We start from the raw sequence: 20,736 nt of genomic DNA on the forward strand, positions 1-20,736 counted from the left end.
AATATATCTACATCCCGCGGCTCAGTTGAGAGCCTTGCGAAGATCGCTCCATTTCTGTTTCAGGTTCTCGTGTTCATCATGAATCTGGTGCAATTTGGTCAGACGTCGTTCACTGAATCGCATATTGATGGACTTACCTCAGCCCATTTCATCTTAGCCTCGACTAGCTCCTTCTCCATCTCGGCCATCTGTTCGACCATCGACCGATTCTCGTTCTGGACTTCCATGTTGCGCTTCATGATGCGGTCCATCTCAGTCCGCAGCTTCTCCTCGACTTCGGCCGGTTGTTTATCCACGACGTTCTTCAACTCGGTCACCTGCATCTTCATGGCATCGTTCATGTCCGTTAGTTCTTCGTTTTCCACCTTCAGGTGCACCAGCTCGGATGCAAGCTGCACGTGCTCCTTGTCTGATGCTTCGGCCTGCTCCTCCAGTAGTCGGATCCGAGCACTCTGAGTGGCAACGGTGTGCCGAAGGTTGTCTAGCTCCTGCTCACGCTCCTTCTCAGTCCGTACCATCTCCTCCCATTCCGCCGTGTACGCGCGGATCGTCTCAGGTTCCAGAGGGATGGCGCAAGCGTCCTGGACCATGATGTCGGCGCGGTAGACTTCCTTGTCCGCGGCCCCAGAGCTTCCGAAGAAACCAGACTCCAAGAGAGATGACGCCGAGGGCTGCTTATCAATGTAAACGTCAAAGAGGCGCTCCTTCAAAAAGGTTGTTAACGGTGCCATGTCCCTCATGCCCAACAGCGTGTCTGCATTCCTGCGCATGATCGCCAGGGCAAACTTCAAGATGGTATTCTCAAGGCCTTCTTCGAAGATGAGATCGTAGACGCGAAGAACCAGCTGAAGAGGGAATCGGTAGGCGAAAAGTGTCAAGAACCACTGAGTGGCATACAACTGAGGGGGTACGCCCCGCCGCCGGAGGTGACAATAGAGAGCCGGCTCCACGTCCTCCAGCAGGCGTTCGAACAGATATAGGCTGCGATGGAGGCCTGGCATGTCATGGATGAACAGCTCCCGCAGTCCGTACTGATTCATAAGCTTCACGAGGAGCGTGAATGCTTCAGCCTCGTCCATCTAAATAAGTTTAGCATCAGCAATCATGTTCTTGATGTTGTAGTAGATAGGTAAAGCTGCTCACATTGAATAGCAATGGCATCACAATAAAGTTCATCCCCTGAGCATATCCCACGGCCTCATCATACAAAGCGTATGCCTTACAGAGCCCAAACAGCCCCTCCTGGTTTCCTTGCGACACGAAGTAGCGTGAATAGCTCGTGCGAGCACCGAGGTCACGACGAATAGTCTTCTCTAGCTTCAAAAGTGCGGCTGATTCCTCTTTGGCCTTCTTTTTCCGAGCTGTTTCGTTTGCGGCCTGCTCTTTGGACAGCTTCTCGGGATCCAACTCCTGGGAAGGACTCGAACCATTGACCGAGTGGGCCACCGAGGCAGAACGCTCCGATCGAACAGATGAGCGAGATGAAGAGGCCGTTGAGTCCTTCTCTCCGTTAATGGTACCATTGGGGCTGCCCTGCTTCTCCTTGTCCGTGCCACGGGCAATGAGCTCCCGGTATACTTCCTCAAGCTCGGGGTTTCTGCTGTCGGCCAGAACCTGCCAGATCACTCCACGAATAGTTTGGGGAATGCCTCGTTTGATAGCGGCATTCAGTTCATCCGAGTTTGCCCCCTTCAACGCTTGCGCACCATTGTTGACTAGTTGCTGCCAGAGCTCCCAGTCTACAGGCGCAGACGCGTCAGTTGCAGAGGTTGAAATACCCGCAACAGTTCCCGGGGCAAGCTTAGGGTTGACGGTTGACGCTCCATTAGGCGGCGACGTCGCCCGGGGGGCGGCCGCAATGCCATTCTCCCCTTCTTCCGGTATGCTGGGTGGAGGACTTCCGGCCGTGAAACTTGCACGTCCCGACGCAACGCTAGCCTCGTCATTCTCCGACGCGAGTCCTTCCTCTCGCAACCTGAGCTGTTTGAACTGGTCCTTGAGGCTGCTGCGCCTCGGCTTTCTATGGCCTAGACCATCAACATCCTCCCCATCGTGGTGACGACCCATTTCCGGATTGCTTGCAATAGTCGATATGGATGCGGCCGTATTCCGACGTGGTTGTGCCGGAGGCGACTTGGCGTCCTTTCCGCCCGACGAGCTTCGAGACAGCCATGCAAAGGGGCTGGTAAACGATCGAGTTGGCGGAGGGGGCGGTGCAACAGGGGCTTGGTTCTTTGCGGTAGAAGCGTTGGATGATCCCTGGAGGCGCGAACTGTGGGACGACGTGGAATCTCTAGAGGATAATGGGGGAGGGGTACCGGAGTTGAGCTCCTGGCTCAACGGCTGGTTTTCAGTCGATTCATCGTCCTTGTTGCTACTGGCAAGGTTCACGTCGTCGAGAGACGTTGTTGATAGCCTGTGCGCAGTCAAGAGTGGAGATTTCTGTAGTTTCTGTTTGCGAGGGGTATCCTCCGCTTCTGATTGTTTCTCCACGCCAGCATCATCTGTCTCCTCGGCCGATTCGTGCTCTTCGTGAGAAGTCGCCGGTAGCGGGGGAGCTTCCGTCAATTGAGGCGTGGCAACATTCGATCCGCTCGGGGGGCTGTCTGTCAAAGACCGTGTGGAAGAGCTTTGGGGAATGGAAACGTTCAGACTGCCGTGGGTGTTCGGGGCTTCGGGCGCATCGTCAAAGGAATCCTGGTGCGAATAAGATTATGAGTCTTTCTTCGTGATCGCCAGGTTTTGGTGAGAGAAGCTTACACCTTCGTACTCTGCGCTGTTCCTAGAAGACATATTGGGACCCGACCACCTGGGAGGGTGTCCACTATGTGAAACCAGCTGGTTTCTTCAATCCAATTTCGATCAACAAGAGAGAGGCGACCGAGACGAAATTCGATGTGTTTGATGAAGTCCAAACAGCGATTATTCCATGATAGGGACCGAGGATGACGAAGAAAACCGGGTGTGTCGGGCGGGAGCCACAGGCTGTAGCCGAATTGTAAATTGAGAGGGAAGGGGGAGAGGTTGGATAAGATGGGATAATGGGATGGAATGGACCCAGAGCCAGCGGGTGGAATTCCGGACTTTGTACCACGGGACTGGCAGGGGGAAAGATGTCCGCAATGGAGCCAGGAGGGATGGAGAGTGGATTTATGGAGATTCCCTCCTTCGTTCTTCTCCCGTCGGCAGCAGAACAAAAAGGTCAGGTAGAGAACGATGTCAAATCACCGTTGCTGAGGAAGAATGAAAGTAAGTCAAGTAGAAAGTAGTAGTCAAAACGGGAGATCCCCTGGCAAAAGAAAGATGGGGCTTGGCGAGACTCTCTAAACCCCGTGATTCGGATGCTGCCTTCCCCCTTAAACTAAACTACTTACTGTCACTACTAAATATACTAAATAAACATCCACTGGCAGGCGCTTCTTTAAGTCACCCACTAGTCTGCCTACACTACGACTTTAGTCCCTTAGCCAGCCGGCAATAAGGACGTATCAAGCCAGCAGTGTTGGAGCTAGTGCTGGGGGGGAAGGGGGGAAAGGAGAGAGAGAGAGAGAGAGAGAGAGGAGAGTAGGAGAGAGGCTGTTCCTTATGCATAGAAAACACCTTCACAGCCATGCTCGGTTGGAAGAGAATAAAGACGGGATGGCTGGCGGTTCGACAGGTTACTTAGACTACACTACTTACTGTACGTCTGTACTCGCATCAATTTTGTGGTCGGGATTTATCAACCGGCGATGCGCGGGTTCCTGCCAGGTGAACCACTAAAATGATTCCGGGGCTGCATTAAGTGCCCATTCTCCCGCCCGAGGGAGACCAGCATTGAGCATTCCCGTGGACACTTGTTATTCTGAAACTCACCAACAAAAATCCATCGCGGTGGTTGGTCCCACTATGGAGCAAGTGCTGCAGCTGCTGCCCATCATCTTTCTTCCTGTCCCAGGTCCGCCCCCTCCCATCATTGCATAAGAGGGGGAGAAAAAAAAAAAAAAAGCAAGGAAAAGTAAGTTGAAGATCGGAAAATCTTTTGTCAACAAAGCAAAAAAATTATTCCCCCCGCAGATGGCGTCTATAGATTACTATACATATCGCATCGGCAAGGGATGAGCTGACCATGACCGGCTCAGCGGCTGAGGGAGTGTTCAAAATCCAGCCACCGTTGGAGTCGCAGCGGGTCCAGCTTCTTCAATTCCGACAGCCAATCCTGCACCTTCTTTTTCTCCTCTCCACTGGGCGCTCTTCCCTCCACCTTCCACGCCAACATCGTACAATCAATCAATGCTTGGTAAATATACTTGCAATCTTCAGCCCCATCCAACATATCTTGGATCTCGTCGATTTCCTGTCGGAGATAATCAAGGCGTTCACCATCACTCAAGTGCGGTGCCAGCGTCTGATCCGCCACAGATGGATCAAAGACGCACATTAGGTTCTGATGATAGAACCATAATGACTGGTCATACGGGTCACACAAGGCACGATGGATCAAGTCCAATTCTTCCAGTATGATATGTCAACACACATACTTGTACGCTGTCTCCAGGCCACGCAAATGACAAAGGGGATGACGTACCATTGTCAAGCATCGCTTTTCGCTCCGCGTCGCTAGCGGATTTCTCATTCAACATGCGCTGGATGAGTTTCGTACGATAATGCCAGGCCGAGAAGTTTGAGAGGTTAGCCCCAATCATCTTCTTTGCATATTCGTACTCTGTCTGCGTCATCTGTTGCCCTTCCTGCTCCTCCGATTTGAGCTCTCGCAGCGTCTCTACGACAAAGCGTCTGTAACCCCAACCGTGGAAATTTCTGCTGTCGAGGGTAAGCATCTTCCCTACCAGCCCCAGTTCCTCCTGCCAGAATTTTTGCGCAGCAGGTACTGGAAGCAGACGCTTGGCTTCATCCAACAGCCAAGTACGGTAGTTCCATATCCAGTAGCATTTGGGAAAGCTACGTAGGAGGGGGACCGTGAATAGTAGGTCATTCTTGATTAGTGTCGCAATCTGCTCAGCAGTTGCTTCGTTTGAGTCTGCTGAAGCTGCTCGTGAAAATTCATTGCGCAACACCTGGCGCCGATAGTTCCAAACGGTATAGTACTCCGGGTTGCTGGTCAGTAGTTCGGCTATTTTCTCTAGAGTCCCTGGCGTATATTGTTGTTCCGCGATCTATTCAATCTCTATCAGCTAGCGCTGGTGATAGCTTGCTTCTTGCATATGGTCTACCTTTTCGCGGACCGACTGATCAAGTTGGCGGTATTTCTCGATTTTCTGAAGCTCTTTCTGCCGACCTTCTTCGGTCTGCTCGCCTTGGAGCGAGTAGCGGGGAATACCATGCTGCCCGGCGGTTAGCGAACGGTGTGTGGTGCCTTAGGGAAAGGTGTCATTACGGCTGCCATGCCGAAGGATGCTTCTCTCTAATTATGCGCGCGTAATGAGGTGGACAGTGGACAATGTATAGTGGGCGGAACTGGCAGAGTCAGGAGAGGAGGCCGCACTTTATCGATAAGAATACTTGGAGTCGATGCGGTTGCCTGAATGGGCGATGCCACAGCCACCTTCCCGATCCAGTTCCAGTCACGTGCCCTGTATACATTGACCGGTCTTCACGAAGTTGTCCATCACACAACTCTTTAGTATCTTGTTTTTAGGGATTTATCTGCCATGCCATCGGCTATAGCTATATTTGTACAGCATGGCAGTCTGTCGATAAGGTCTCTTCATTCGTTCATTCTTTCCACAACACACCCAACTTTTATTTTGACATACACATAACGCCTTTAAGCATCGAGATACCGAGTTGTAACTGGATCCGGGATCCAGTAGGGCAATGAATCATTCTACAATCCACTCAAGGGGTAGCTCTATCTTAGCAGATGAGAAGGATGTTTTCCCAGAGCCGCGACCCTTTGATTCAACGGCCCGGAAACGCAACTCTGTGACATCCACTTATCTTAATGCTCACACTCCACCGCAACTAGCGCCTATCACTCATTCTAAACTTAACTTAAACACTCCTTTAACAAGAAAGTCAAAGGGCAAGAGCAATTCTATTGAGGAACGCTCCCAGTCTCTGCGCAGAGTAGCTAGAAGTGTTGAATCTCGCAGTGGTGTTACTCACACTTCGACAAAGAAACACCGCAGCCTCAGGTCTCCAGGGCCAGTCGGGAAAGGCCACAATAAAATCAGGAAGCCTATCGCTCTTGACACGCTTGAAATTGACCGGAAAGGTCCCACGCTGCCAGATAGGTTCATTCCCAGAAGAGAGAATAGCATTACTCCATCAACACCCTTCCGGGTAGGGAAGAGCGCCCGAGAACTTTCTCCGGAGGAGAGGCTTCTACGACAGCGTTTACCAAAAGAGGACCCTTTCCTGCCAACTCGCTCTGGAAGACCTATCAGCACACCAAGGATACCGTCTGACCGTATTTGCAGTACTCACTATGGCCCTCATCTCGTCATTGACCCGGCCGTTCCGAGTAATGACTTCACCCGTGGTTCTAGGGACTTTTCTAGACAAGTCAGCAATGGGGCTGTCTGGAACGTGGGAGGAACATCAGCTGCACTAGGTCGACGATCTATGGCGACTCCTAATGGCTCGGGTGGGCAGATTGCCAGTGGAACGACTGCCCCGAAGTTTGCTGCCAGATTCCTGCCCCATGTCGCGTCGACAGAGGAGCGTGAGAAACATAAGTGCAGAGTGGCTCTTGCCTTGGATATTGATCCAGCAAGGAGACTCCTGAAGAACTGCAAGCCTTGGCCTTTGCTTGAGTCCTTACCTAGCCCGTCATCGCCAGACTTTGAAAAATATTCTCCATTTGTTTGGAAAGATAATGCCTGGAGGCGGGCAGAGAAGTACCAGTGTAAGTGACTGCTTTTGGTTATAAAACATTACTGTGGCAACTGTGATCATCCGTTTCTTTGATATGCATGTGAGAGGTTCTTTGCCTTCAACCCAGAAAATCTATGATAGCATGTCTTTGCCACATAATCCATCGTTTATTCAGTAAGGCCGCCGTCTAGCAGCACTCCCCTTTAATGTCTTTATCGTGATATTGGCTAGCAGTATACGTCAACTAACGTTCGGACCTAACTCATAGGGACTGTTGCAAAAGAGGGTGAAAGGGTGGTCCCGAACCGCCCTTTTCGCATCCTGGATGCTCCTCTCCTCCGAGACGATTTTTATTGTTCGACATTGGCATACTCATCCACGTCCGGCATACTTGCTGTCGGCCTCGGTCATCGAGTTTACCTATGGTCTGAGCATCTGGGTGTGCAGCATCCGCCACTCAGTGATCAACACCCCTCAAACTATGTGACATCACTTGCGTTCTCCTCTGAGAACGGTGGGAAAAGCATTTTAGCCGTGGGGAGACAGTCGGGTATGTTATCTCTTTGGAGTACATTCGATTCTGATGTCCGTTTCGAGATAAGCCATCCTGATTCTATAACTTGTCTGGCATTTCGGCCAACAAAGTCCCGGAGATTATCCGAGAGACTCCGTCACCTTGAAGTCGATGTTGAGGAACTCGCTGTAGGTGATGATCTTGGGAACATCTGGTACTACTCCGTAGAATGGCCTGATAATGAAGAATGGGATGAATACGACTTCAATGGATCCATGACTCTAATTGCTAAGATTTCGGCGCACACGCAGCAGATCTGCGGCATCACTTGGTCCCCGGAAGGCTCATATCTTGCAACGGGAGGGAATGACAACTGCTGCTTGCTCTTCGACCTCCATGATATTCTTCCTCCACGGGAGCACAAGCCTTCGTCTCAGGGTCGCACACCACATCAGTCGCGTCAGTCAGAAGGCACGGAATGTACAGGCACGTTTACTTGCTTTGCTGCCAGTGCAAGCAAACGGCTTTTTCGGCGGCGCAGTCTTATTAGTCACCTCCTTCCGCCCTGGGCCTTTTCCAGCGCAAAACCACTGTATACTTCTCTCCTCAATCATACTGGGTCGTTGATCTCCGGCGGTGATCGAACCGTCCTGGTGCCGTCTAACCGCCAAAGACATCGGCTGGTGCATGGCGCCGCAGTCAAGGCTATCGCGTTTGCCCCTTGGCAACCGTCTCTTTTGGCTACTGGGGGCGGGTCAAACGACCGCGCCATTCATTTCTACCATGCCCCGACGGGCGCCTGTCTGGCCACGATCAACGTGTATGCCCAGGTGACCAGCTTGATTTGGAGTCGTACCCGACGGGAAATTGTTGCTACATTCGGATTCGCACAGCCCGAACATCCGTTCCGCATCGCAGTGTTCGCCTGGCCGAGCTGTGAGCAGATCGCTGCGATACCTTGGGGGCCGCATGGAAGTAGTTGGGATAGCCCTGAAAGCGACATGATTGATTGTGGGCGTGCACTCTGCGCTGTGAGTTATCCCGGCCGTCCTCGCGACTGCGAAGACCACAGACCGGATCAGGAAAGCCGTTCCTCTACATCGATGGTGATGCACGACCGGCTAGCTGGACCAAGTCGGAGCGAGCCCAGCCGACGGAGCACGGTCCGGGAAGTTGTACGACCTCGCGCCAAAGAGGGGGGTCTCTGGTGTTCGCGCACGGTGCAAGAAGGCTGTATCATCGTGGCTTCCAGCGACCAAAGTGTCAAATTTCATGAAGTATGGAGCGGTCCCAAGCGAGGCGCGGCAGTTGTGGCCGGACCTCTCGGAGGCAGTGGTATTCTCGAGGGGCTCGAAGGACTGGAGATTCTCGGGGACGAAATCATCCGTTAATGAACATTGCAGGCTCGCACATATCATTATGATTATTGATAAGAAAAGGGTTTGGCTATCACTATTACCCGAGGGGGGCAGGTGTACCTACATACTTAGTTGCATTGTTAGATTGCGGCAATAGACCGTCGCTGGTCGAGTGAATCTAGAAAACTGGACCGGTGCGCAGATCATTCTTGATTTGGGGTTCGTGCATCTAATAGCGCCTCTCAGTTGACTCAAGCTTCGATCGCCAGATCGTGCTCGATGCTGAAGAAGTTTCCACATTCGAAGAGTTGACCTGGGCTGCAGATAAATATTGAGCAATAAATAATGCGCTCTGCTCCCTTCCCAGCATACCAACCATTTCTCCCTCCTAAAATGACTATTTCACCCAGTACTCCTGCATATAAAACCAATTAATTACCCCATCAACAACTATATCCCATCCAATAAACCATAAACCATAAAAACATCATCCACCATGCCTCTCCTGCACACCCTCCTAACCACCTTCCTGGCTGCTGCTGCTGCTGCATCCACCACCACCGCCCTCGCAGCATCAACCACCACCACCTTCCCCAGCACCCTAAACATCACCACCCTCACCGCACACAACAACCAATCCGTCCTCGAATGCTGGGCCCTCGACCCAGGCTACTCCACCTCCGCCCAAGCCGGTGTCTCCGGCACCGCCATGCTCAATCTCGGCTCCGTCACCAATAACGCAACTAACCTCCTCATCCCCGGTGAATATGACGGCGGCCGCCATAATGCGCCCACGAACCAGTACGAGACCCTTAACATTGTGTCCAACTATCACATTTTCATTTCTTTTCCCCCCAATCTTCATAATTACATCGAAGAATATATGTATGCTAACTAATAAATAAAAAAAATAAGATGGGTCATCTTCCTCTCCGGCGTGGCGCACATCACTCTCCCGAACTCAACAGACGATGCGTGGATAGTCGGGGGTAAGAACGGGGCGATTTTAGCCCTGGATACCGCGGAAGTCAGTGCTTTGGGACATTATACTACTTATCCGACGGAGGAGAGTACCGTTGCGTTGGAGATCGCGTTGAAGGAGATTCCTGGGCATAGGGTTTTGCATTCGGGGGCTTGTGGGGAGGGGGAGTTGTTGTAATTTAGTTTTTGTTTTGATTTGGTGAGGGTGTGGTAAGTAGGTGGTAATGGGTAGATACTATATAGATGGTACTATGGTATGTTTATATGTGCTTGGTTGGGTACTAGGATGATTGTTGTGGGAACCATGAGGTGGTGGTTTGTGTTGTTGTTGTATATAGTTGTTACTAGTATCTCGGTAACTATATAGATCCGTACTAGGTTAGTACCAACTCCATGAAATTGTCAATGTCTTTGGATTGTCTTCTTCACGCACCCTCCTGGACCACTATGATGGGTGGTATGTGGGTAAGAATTAATATATGTAATCGAGTTTATATATTGTGTGCTACTAGCAATTACTGCACTACACCAGTGAAATCAAATGAATCATAATATATATTCATAGTACTCCGCTCCTTAGCCCCTCCCCTTCCAAAGTCTAGCAATGATGCATGTTATAATGAAACAAGAAGATGATAAGATAGATATAACCAAACAAAACGTAGACAAAATATGAAAAATCCTTTGGGCCTTGTTCCTTGTCCTTTCTCTGACTTTTGGTGGGAGGATAGTAGTGGTAGTGGTAGTGGTTGTGGTAAAAAGAAATAGTAGTATAAATCAAGACCATCATCCGGGGACACACAGTGCTGATGAACAGGGTATAAGATCTACAGGGGAGGTCGAAGAATCCGGGTTCTCATCAATCAATCAATCGACGATTGTATCTATTTTCTGCCCTTGTTCTTCCCCTTTCCTCGGCCTCCGCCGCTCAGTCGGGCCTTCTTGGACGGTGGCGGCTTCGAGGTCGACAGTGTTTGCTCGTCCTCCGACTCGTCTTCCGTGTCCGCAATGAAGTCTACCATCGATCCGACACTCTCTGCGTCCTCGTCGTCCTCGTCTTCATCTTCCTCTAGGGACTCCTCGGCATCAGAAGATCCGGCGGACTCTTCCGCCTCCACGTCAAGGATGTTCTCGTCCTCTTCTTCGTCCTCTTCGCTGCCCTCGTCTTCCTCGTCCTCCGACTCGTCGCCGGTCTGGACGCCGTTCATCATAGACTCCTCTTCGTCGAAGGCCTGGTCGCGTATCGACTTCCGCGGGGTGGCCATGTTCTTGGCGTCGACGTCGCTGTCCTCGTCATCGTCCTCTTCCTGACCCTCCACGTAGATAATGTTTTCTTCATCTTCGCTCTCCATGGCCTCTTCGCCGCTACGGATCGACCGACGCAGGCCAAGCTGTGCGTCCAACATGTCCAGCTTGCCCTTGAGCAGAAGCAGAGAAGGAAGGCTGGAGGAGCGCTGCTCCATGACCTTGAAGAGGGTGGACATCCGCTTCAGAAGGTCGGGCTTGCCGGCGAGAGCTCCGCCGTGGGCGACACAAGTCCATTGCACCCACACGAGTAGGTGGCCATAGCGACCCGGCCGAGTGGAGAGGCGCTCTGCGAGTTTTTGAAGTAGGGTCGCTGCGAGAGAGGAATCGAGACGCTGGATAGTGGTGCGGATGATGGACAGTTCGCCAGTGTGGAAGCAGGACTCGAGCATGGCGTTGTCGTTGGTTTTAAGGGACTGGGTGAGAACGGTGGAAAGGGACACGCCCGTGGGAATCTGCTGCACGGCTGCGCTGGGCTTGCCTGGAACAAGCGATCCCATATGAACGTCGTCCTCAAGCTCAGCCTCCACGTCGACCTCCTGGTTAGCGCGCATGAGCTCTCCGAAAGAAGGCTCGCCTGTCTCGTCTTCATCCTCCTCCTCCGAGCCAGATTCCTGGGCATTGCCCATCTCGACATCGCTGTCCGCGTCAGACTTCTTCTGCAACTGCTTGGAATCGTTCTTTTGCTTGGGTTCCGCCTCCTCGTCGTCCGACTCCTCGTCACTGCCAGCTACAGAAGCAGCATCCTTAGAATCTTGCATCTCGATATCGTCTTCAATAACATTTCCCTGTTCCACAACTGCCTTGGACTCGTCGACTTGGTTCTCGTTAGCGGCTCTCGTTCCGTTCGTCGTGACCGATCCCAGAACCGAACCAGACTTGGACTTGGCGATATGCTTGGTGCCTGTGAAAAGCAAGTCGTCCGTCTCTTCGTTGAGCCACTTGATCCGCTCGAAAACCGGAACCACGCCGCCCTCGGCCCAAGCAACAACCAAGTCCGGACCTTCGAACGAAGCGGCCACCATGGAAACCAAAGCATTGGATGTTGCGGACACGGTCACCTTGATCTGAGAATCAGCTCTCCGGATGGCCTGCTTCGATCTGGCTTTGAGGCTAGCGGCGCCCTTAGCAGTGGACTGATCGTTCGGCAGCACGAATGGCCGAGTGAAGAGTTCGATGGTGCCATCCTCGGTGACCGCAGCGATGACCTGCTTCTCTGCCGGCAGAGTAGAACCCTTCCGTTCCGCACCGGTGTACAGAGACACTGATGATACACCATTCTCAGCCACGAGGTTCAGGGCAAGCTTTCTTTTCTCAACATCGAAAACAGTGATGTAACGGTCGCCATCGGCAGCGAGGAAGAGTCCAGAAGCGGCAGAATCCGTAGAAGAAGGAATGATGTTCTTGATCGGGTTCCGCATCGCGTCGAAGGTGACTGGGGCTTCATCTTTTTCTACGCTAACGACGTACGGGGTCTGAGAGGCGCAGATGACAGGTGGGTTCGAGGGAAGCGGGCGCGCCAGTGTGCTGAGGGCCGATGTGCTGGGAATATGAATTGTCCTAGATAACAGTTAGGTATAAGGCCGGGCTGTACCAAAGTTGCTGGGGAAAGAGCTACCTGGTCGTCTTCCCGGTGAACAGATCCCACTGCACAAGCTTATTATCACCGCCGATACTCCAACCCTCCTGTCCAGGTCGGCTGGAGGTAAACTTGAAGTCTCTGATACCTTTCTCATGTCCGTTTGCAAGCGTTCCGACGATCTTATCCTCCACGGGCGAGTACATGCGGATTTCGGAGGCACTGGTACCAATGGCAACCACTACGTCTCCCTGGTCGAACCCGTTGCCATTGACGTCGGAAGGTCTCTTTCTCTTCTTCTTGGACTGCTGATCGCGATCTTTCTTGGTGCTAGAGTAGTAACCCCAGTCTAGGGAAGTGACCGTCTCCTTAGGACCCAAGACATGCTCGCATTGTAACCGTCCGGTGTTCGTATCGTGGATGCGGAGATGCTGAGCATCGAGGCCTTGGATGACTGATGCAAAAAGCGCCAATTGGTATTCCGAAGGGGCAAACGAAGCCTTCAGTATCGAAGACTTATTCCCGGTATATGTGAGGCCGGATGCCGCGGGCGACGCAGCGGAGGAAGTTTTCGTCGCAGGCGGGCGAGACGCTTTCTTGCCCATTTTGAACTGGCTCGCTGTATAGGCGGATGGGAGCAGATGCAAGAGAACGTGTCGCAAAGCAAGCACGCAAAGGTAACAAGAATCCTAGACCCGCTGCGGATAAGGAACAGAACCTCTTGTGCTGAAAGCCAGTTGAGCTGCAAACCGTCGGCGTCGCTGGGCCGTTGATGCTGGAGGAGGAAAAAAAAGTTCTGTAGAGATGCGCTTGGCCCGTTGCGGTCTAGTCGCCTGTGAACCTTAGTTCCGCTCCGGGCGTCTTATCTAATCCTCCGCGCGGGTTGCAGCGCATACTAGTTAATAACTAAGCAGCCAGCGGCTCTCTCCTCTCCAAGAGCACAGAACTCTCTCCTCTTCCTTCGACGTCGATCCAACAGCGCCCTCTCTAGTCTCTCAATGCGACGATTCTCCTCACCTGTCTGTCTGTCTGTCTGACTGACTTGTTCTCCTCTGCTCACATCTTACTCATACTTCACATGAATTAATGTCCCCTGCAGAGTGCTTCGAGTCCATTGGCTATAATGGTTCTGTTCACCATAAGATTCACAGACGCCCGCTGGGCAATATTCAGAATGCTTGACCCCGCGTCGTCTTCTACAGCCAACTAACCACTGCTACAAGTTTCTCCTGATTCCCACACTCACTCGCTCACATACAGCTTCTTTGGGTGGTGACAATGGGTTTGTCAAGCTTTTCTTTTCGCACCAATTTCTCTTTCACATGATCACACTCGCAACTATAATTTCATTCTTTGATGACTCTTTCCATGGATCCATCTAGCTTATCCCTCACAGAGGGGGGTGGCACTCGGGTGCACTGGACCTTGTTAACTATACGAAGAATGACTCACACTTCATCTGGACATATCTTGCTACCTATGCAGGTATCCACGTCTTGATCCACAAAAAGTTAGGGGCTCTGGCTGAGACAAGACATATCCGAGATAATGGAGCACACATGGGGTAGTTTCTGATCGAGACCAACAGAACAAGGAGTGGCAGCAGGCGCCACCGTTACTCTACGGCTGCCTAGACGAGTCATCCAGTCAACCCAGCAATATTGTGAGCAAGGTAACTCATCAAACGCCAGTTGGAAATGCCGCAGCCACAGCAGCCGCCACTTTTACAGCTCTTATACGTGATACCTTTCACCGGTATGCGGGCCAGCTCGCGAAATGGTGTTGTCATTCGGAATCGGAATCGGAGCTTTGGCCCGGAGTGGTTGGTTACATCAGCAGGCACACCCAGCCTAGTCCGGATCCGATGCAAGGGAGGGTTCAGGGCCTAACCCTGGGGTTTCATCAGGTCTGGTGACCTCCACAGCCTGGCTCGGCGTCCAGCTCAACAGGCTTCACCCCGATACATGATGCACTTCTTATACCGCTTGAATGCCTGACAGATTTTTGGGTATGTCATATCTGACCTGACTCACCTTCAGTATCATCACGATGCATCTCGTCGATAAAATGGGATGATGGGGGCTCTGTGCCGATCGTTATTCCCCCAAGGTTTGGGAGGTGTGGAATGCCTGGTTACATTTTCACCTGATGTTGTTGTCTTCACCACCACCTGAAGACTTTTTTTTTTTTTTTGCTCACACCTCTCTTGTTGTTTTCGATGTTTCCGACAAAGGGAACTTTTGGTACCCGGAACCTGGATCCACCGTCCAGGGTTGGTTACAACCAATAACAACTCGTATCTCGTAGAACGCGTCATCCCTGGACCAATCAGCGGCTGCGGAATGGCTTGAACTAGAATAATTGGGACTAGCGTGGCCGATGGAGTTAGCGGCAGAGGACGGACGGGCGCAACGCGACCGTTCGTACTTAAGGATTCTAGCACCCCCTCCGACTTTCTCAGTCTCTGTTTCTGGAGCTGAGCTGAGAGCTGCTGCGCGCCGGTCACGCTTTCCTTATTACCCTGCCATTCACGCCCGCCCCCCGACCGCCCTTTGTGTCCTCGGCTGCCCCTGGACTGCGCTCCATCTCTCCTTCCTTCATAAACACGCTATTCACGCGTCATTCGCGTCGCGCGCTTGCTCGATCCCAGCCACAGCTACTGCAGCTGCTTATTTGGGTTCCATTTTTTATTTTTGGCCCGCCCCTTTCCCCTTTTTTTCTTCTAATATTATTAGCAACGACTCCATCGCGTTGCCGACAACACGGACTTTACTTCACTGTACCTTCCTCATCGCTTCTCCCACAGCCCCCTTTCAGTTCTTACTTCCAGGCATCAACACCTGGTTCTGGCCTCAGGCAGCAATCGCGGCTTGGCACGTGCAGATTGTGGATTGACGAGCATTTGAGCTCCAACTGACATTCTCCTTATCTCGTCTTCTCTCACCTGCAACTTTCCCCCTAGTCCCTTTCTTTTCATTGAATTCCGTCTGTTTCCATCTTCGGTCTGGCGACCCTTTTGCCTCCCGCTTAGTCACCGGTACTTGCCGCACCACGTGACTGCAGGCTATCTTCCGCCCGCCGCCCTCTTGGCAATATAAATATTCCTCCTTCCTGTCGCATTCTCCACCCCCCTCCGGCCCGCGCTAATCTTCCATCCTTTCTTGTATCTCTTGCAACTTCCGTGGCGTCGCATACCATCTGTGGCCCGCGCAAGACACCCGTCTGCCCTTGTGTGTCTTCTGTCATCTAATCAGCTGTTGTCGCTCGCCGATTACCGAAAATCCATACATTAGTCTGTGTTAGCGCAGAGAGAGTACCTATTCAGTTGATTTGTGTTACTGCCGCTCCCTAAACTTTCCGATTCCAGTGACCAGCTCCTGCGACCAGAATCGCTGCCTGTTAGATTCTTTTGTACCCCCGGTCCCGTCGGAGGACATAATCGAAAATTCAGCGACCTCAAATGGCGACGCCGCCTCCCGAGGCTCCCTCTGCGATCAAAGAGGAGAAGCCTCAATTGCCGCCGTCGCCCAATGGAGTTTCACCTGCTGATACTGGTCGCACAGGGTATGCTCCATTATTTTCGCGTTTTGTGTCTACGATGTCTGTTTACTAATGTCCTCGCAGAGTCCAAGATGCTGTAGCCAACGCCAAATCAGACGCGCCCGTCAACGGTGCAGAGAAGCCGACAGAGGAGACCAAGCCTGCCAAGGCCAACGGATCAACTGCTGAGTCTACCTCCAACACAAACGGCGTAGCCGCGACCGCCTCTCCGCCCAAGAGTCCATCCTTGCCGACCGCAGATACTTCCGCACAACCAGCCGTCGCGTCCGAAGAAGCCAAACCTTCAAATGTGGATTCCGCTGCGACTGGGGAGAAGAAGGAAACCGCTGGTGAAAAGACGTCTGCGGCTGCACAGGCAAGTGGCGACGGTGCGGGTGGCGCCGAGTCTAAAGATACACAGGCGCTTCAGGATGCATCAAAGCCATCAACTGATGCGCCGTCCGACGCCAAAGTGGAGAGCACTGCCCAGCCATCACAAGATTCTGCCGCTGTGAAAACCGAGCTGCCCCACCATCCTTCGAATGCGAAGCCTGAGAGCGCAATGCAGACCGACGCTGCTAGTACGGCGCCGTCGGTGCCGCCACTGCAGAGCGTGGATCAAGAGATGCGTGACGCGCCGGATGTTCCAGCCTCCCCGACCAAGGTTTCGAGGGAGCGCGAGCGTGATCCTAGCGACGAGCCTGCCGCCAAGCGTACCAAGATCGGAGGGGAAGGTGCGGCGTCAGCCGAGTTCAAGGTGCCTGATTTGCCTACACCTAGCGAGGCGCGCTCGGAACGGGCTACAAATGGAGAAGCAACCATGACTAAGGTTCAGCACAAGTTCCTCTCCAAGTCCATCCAGAGCTTGAAGCGGATGCACGATTCCCGCTTCTACAGAGAGCCCGTGGATCCCATCAAATTGAATGTCCCCCATTACCCGCAATTTATTAAACGGCCCATGGACCTTGGAACTATTGAGAAGAAGTTGAAAAACAACAATTATCGGACTGCACAGGCCGTTATTGATGATTTCAACCTTATGGTGCAGAATGCGCTGACATTCAACGGTCCCGACCACCTTGTCGCCCAAGAGGGGCAGAAGCTCAAGATCACCTTCGATAAGCAGATGGCCAATCTACCACGAGCCGATGAGGTGGAGGAGAAGAAGCCGAAGAAGTCTGTTGCTAAGCCCTCGACAGCAGTCCGTCGAGATCACCGCCCCGCTCCGAGTCCTAGCACGGCACGCGCCACGGGCGCTTCTCCCCAGGCGACGACGTTTGCTTTGGGTCCAGAAGGCCTTCCTTTGATTCGCCGCGATTCTGCTAATGCTGACGGGCGTCCGAAGCGTTCTATCCATCCTCCGAAGCGCGATCTCCCGTACTCCACGAAGCCGAAGAAGAAGAAGTACCAGTGGGAGCTGAGATTCTGCCAGGAGGTGCTGGACGAGCTGCACAAGCCGAAGCACTACACCTACGCGATGCCTTTCTACCACCCCGTTGATCCTGTTGCGCTCAACATTCCTACGTATCACAGTATCATTAAGAAGCCCATGGATTTCTCTACTGTGCAGAGCAAACTCAGGGCCGGCCAGTATGAGAATGCCAAGGAGTTCGAGCTAGATATGCGCCTCATCTTGAAGAACTGTTTTAAGTTCAACATCCCGGGCGACCCGACCTACATGGCGGGCCAGCGGCTCGAGGAAGAATTCAACAAGAAGTGGGCTCAGAAGACACGTTATCTGGAGCAGCATGAGCCGCATGTCGAGCATCACAGCGCAGAGTCTTCCGAAGAAGAGAGTGAGGAGGACGCCGAAGAGAGCGACTACGATGCCGAGAAGCTCAGCCTGCTGCAGAAGCAGATGGAAGAGATGACCCGCCAGATCGAAGCTATTACGAAGAAAAAGAAGACCCCGCCGGGAAGCAAAAAGCTCGGAAAGACCAAGCCGTCGAAGAAGGAGAGTAAGAAGCCTAGCACTATGGGGCTCGCTAAGAAGGAGAGCAAGAAGAGCACCACCAAGGTTTCAGCCAAACCGGAGAAACAGCACTGGGTCACCTACCACGAGAAGCAGATCATTTCCAACGGGATCAGTAGCCTTCCTGACAAGAAGATGCAGGAGGCGCTCAAGATCATCCAGACTAATGTCCCTGCCCTCAAGGTAAGTTATTTGCTCAATATGATCTTACTTTCTATGCGAGGCCTAACACGTTCTGCAGGGTACCCAAGAAGCTGAAATCGAGCTCGACATTGATGAGCTTCCTAACGACGTTCTCCTTATGCTACTTCGGTTTGTCAAGAAGAACGCGCCGCATGTGGTAGAGGAGGATCCTGCCTCTGCGGCAGCGGCGAACGCGGCCGCCCCGAAGCCGAAGAAGAACAAGCCCATGAGCAAGTACGAGCAAGAAGCTCAGATCAACATGCTCGAAAGCAACTTGTCTCGGTTCCAAGGTGGTGGCGGAGGCCGTTCTCCAGACCCTATGCCCTCGGTCGAAGCCAACGAGAGCAGCGACGACTCTGAAGATGATTCGGAGGAGAGCGAGGAGGAGTAAATGATTGCTGCCTCTGGCAAGCTATGTTGTTCTTCTGTTTGCTGGGCCTGTGCCTCATGACTTCAGTAGTTAATTCCCACTGCGTGTTACGCCATGGTCTTTTTCTTCCACCCACTAATGAGCTTTGTTTATCTTCTACCACTCTACTTCTGTTCCTAGCGATTGTGTTTTCATCTCATTTTCTTTTTTTATTTTCCATGTTGGAGGACAGTGCGATCGGTGTTGAGCCGTGCACTTGTACATAGGGTGCTATTTGGGGGAGATTTGGAGGATGTTTGATGACCAGCAGCACAACCGGATGATCCCCTTTGATGAGGTTGCGTGGATCTCCTATGAGCTGAGGGACGTCGAGTTCATCAGCAACGAGGGTGAGGTCGGATGCGGAGAGAAGCATGCTGGAAAGGCTAGGTGCGTGTATGATTACGAAAGGAATGTGAAAACGGAAGCGAAAATTCAGCTTTGTATTATGATATGATATTTATTCATTATGGTTCTTGTAGAGTGTAGGCCATGCTCTATCGACATGTTATGTACTGTAGATCGCCAGGTCACGGGGATGAGGCGGTGGCCGCCCGATTGCTCGCCGCCTGTTGGTAGATGATGCACTTCCACCTGCGACAGCTTTACGCGCAGCCCCTGCCATAAAACATGATCCCGCCATGCGATCCGGTCATTCTTGACAACAACCCTCAATTCAAGAGACTTTATACCCACCTGACGACGACTCTCTTGAATCCCGATGGCTCCACTCGCGCCCAGGATGCGCAACCCGCTAGACAGGCTGTTGTGGAAGTGCGTCTCACCTCATGATCGCAACACCAGGTCGCGCTATCCACTTCTGAATGGTTCTCTGACTTTGGCATACCGTATAGGAAGTAAAAGCCTGCCGAATACGAGACGCGAAAAAGCAAATCAAGAAGCAAACCTTGCGACGGCTGGCATTCGACCCGGACAGCGGAGTACCCGACGATGTTAGCAACACCAACCCACTCAAGGGAGATGAATCAGGCTAACGATTGATTCATTCAAGTGCCGAGACCCCATCGCCATCATAACCCTCTACCTCGAAACCTCCCCCGAGTTGCTCCAGCTTGACGACGACTCCCACGATGCAGCAACTGACGCGCAAGTACTCCTCGCGCCCGACATCGACGACTTCTACTCCAATCTTCCTCTCCTAGCCACGCCGCTATCTAAAGTTCTCTCCACAACACTCAACGACCTCCGCACAATAGCCAACGCAGGATCATCCGACTCCGCAGGCCCCGGATCTACATCAACACCCAATGAACCGCCCCGAACAACCCGCGCACGCAATCGCCAGGCTATGCTTAGGTCCGTCGCGCAGGTGCCGCTCGCCTCACAGCTCGAGGACCGAATTCGCTCTTTGCGTCATATACAATTGACGGAGCTTCCGGCAGCTCGGACCCGGATGGCTGCGACGGCGGCGGAGGTGCTCGCGACGCGGGCGGCCGTGCTGGAGCGCACGGTGATGCTCTTAGAGAGAGCGAAACATGGGGCGATGGCTCGGGCGGCGAAGGCGAAGGCGGATCATTTGCTGGCGGTGGCGCAGGGAATAGAGGGGAAGCTTAAGTATGTCTACATTGGAATGGGTTGGGAGAACAGGGGCTAATATGATATGACCGCAGTCTTACGAAACTGGATATACTCGCGACGATACATACACCGGAGGTCGTGGATGCGCTGCAACGGTATTATCAGCACCTTCAGAATACGAGGGAACGGCTGGAGGAGCGACGTGCTACGGCTTTGGAGGAGTTGAAGGACTACGAGAATAATATCGATGGAGCCGTGCGCGGACCGATGAAGGAGCTTGCGCGACAGTATGGGTCGTTGATACAGGAGGTAGAGGATGTGAGGATGGAGATTGAGCGATTGCATGTATAGACTTAATTTATGATAGATACCCTGAAACGAACATACGCCAATGAGTACATAATAACACTACCCTTATATCTTTAACTAGTACTAGTAGTACTACTTAAGTAGTAAGTATACAGCTAAACAACGAACCAATCACCAACCCCGCAATCACCTGACCCCTCCCGCCAAAAGTTTTCTTTTTTGCCATCC

The 20,736-nt window shown here is 52.5% G+C and overlaps 7 protein-coding genes across 7 annotated transcripts; 4 read left to right on the top strand and 3 right to left on the bottom strand.

The window, feature by feature from the left end:
* Nucleotides 1-21: 21 nt before the first annotated feature.
* Nucleotides 22-2,793, bottom strand: AtWU_03052 (putative GTPase activating protein (Gyp5); the record flags this gene model as incomplete). The annotated part of the gene is made up of 4 exons (XM_035498165.1): nucleotides 22-84; nucleotides 138-1,079; nucleotides 1,144-2,697; nucleotides 2,761-2,793. The coding sequence occupies 4 exons, from the start codon at nucleotides 2,791-2,793 to the stop codon at nucleotides 22-24; spliced, it is 2,592 nt and encodes an 863-aa protein (XP_035354058.1).
* Nucleotides 2,794-4,117: 1,324 nt separating this feature from the next.
* On the bottom strand, nucleotides 4,118-5,386 carry AtWU_03053 (Rab geranylgeranyltransferase BET4; the record flags this gene model as incomplete). Its single annotated transcript, XM_035498166.1, has 4 exons — nucleotides 4,118-4,491; nucleotides 4,568-5,156; nucleotides 5,214-5,324; nucleotides 5,378-5,386. The coding sequence occupies 4 exons, from the start codon at nucleotides 5,384-5,386 to the stop codon at nucleotides 4,118-4,120; spliced, it is 1,083 nt and encodes a 360-aa protein (XP_035354059.1).
* A 431-nt stretch (nucleotides 5,387-5,817) lies between these two features.
* AtWU_03054 (WD40 repeat domain-containing protein) lies at nucleotides 5,818-8,724 on the top strand (the record flags this gene model as incomplete). The annotated part of the gene is made up of 2 exons (XM_035498167.1): nucleotides 5,818-6,850; nucleotides 7,088-8,724. The coding sequence occupies 2 exons, from the start codon at nucleotides 5,818-5,820 to the stop codon at nucleotides 8,722-8,724; spliced, it is 2,670 nt and encodes an 889-aa protein (XP_035354060.1).
* A 463-nt stretch (nucleotides 8,725-9,187) lies between these two features.
* AtWU_03055 (uncharacterized protein) lies at nucleotides 9,188-9,850 on the top strand (the record flags this gene model as incomplete). The annotated part of the gene is made up of 2 exons (XM_035498168.1): nucleotides 9,188-9,492; nucleotides 9,607-9,850. The coding sequence occupies 2 exons, from the start codon at nucleotides 9,188-9,190 to the stop codon at nucleotides 9,848-9,850; spliced, it is 549 nt and encodes a 182-aa protein (XP_035354061.1).
* Nucleotides 9,851-10,556: 706 nt separating this feature from the next.
* AtWU_03056 (WD40 repeat and Utp12 domain-containing protein) lies at nucleotides 10,557-13,161 on the bottom strand (the record flags this gene model as incomplete). The annotated part of the gene is made up of 2 exons (XM_035498169.1): nucleotides 10,557-12,537; nucleotides 12,596-13,161. The coding sequence occupies 2 exons, from the start codon at nucleotides 13,159-13,161 to the stop codon at nucleotides 10,557-10,559; spliced, it is 2,547 nt and encodes an 848-aa protein (XP_035354062.1).
* Nucleotides 13,162-16,016: 2,855 nt separating this feature from the next.
* On the top strand, nucleotides 16,017-18,642 carry AtWU_03057 (putative transcription regulator BDF1; the record flags this gene model as incomplete). The annotated part of the gene is made up of 3 exons (XM_035498170.1): nucleotides 16,017-16,120; nucleotides 16,181-18,251; nucleotides 18,310-18,642. The coding sequence occupies 3 exons, from the start codon at nucleotides 16,017-16,019 to the stop codon at nucleotides 18,640-18,642; spliced, it is 2,508 nt and encodes an 835-aa protein (XP_035354063.1).
* A 648-nt stretch (nucleotides 18,643-19,290) lies between these two features.
* Nucleotides 19,291-20,550, top strand: AtWU_03058 (uncharacterized protein; the record flags this gene model as incomplete). The annotated part of the gene is made up of 4 exons (XM_035498171.1): nucleotides 19,291-19,434; nucleotides 19,515-19,613; nucleotides 19,673-20,235; nucleotides 20,292-20,550. 4 exons carry the CDS (start codon nucleotides 19,291-19,293, stop codon nucleotides 20,548-20,550), a joined length of 1,065 nt encoding a protein of 354 aa, XP_035354064.1.
* Nucleotides 20,551-20,736: the final 186 nt, after the last annotated feature.

The sequence above is a fragment of the Aspergillus tubingensis genome (genome assembly GCF_013340325.1).
Source record: "Aspergillus tubingensis WU-2223L DNA, scaffold_4, whole genome shotgun sequence".
In the NCBI taxonomy this organism is placed as follows: Eukaryota; Fungi; Ascomycota; class Eurotiomycetes; order Eurotiales; family Aspergillaceae; genus Aspergillus; species Aspergillus tubingensis.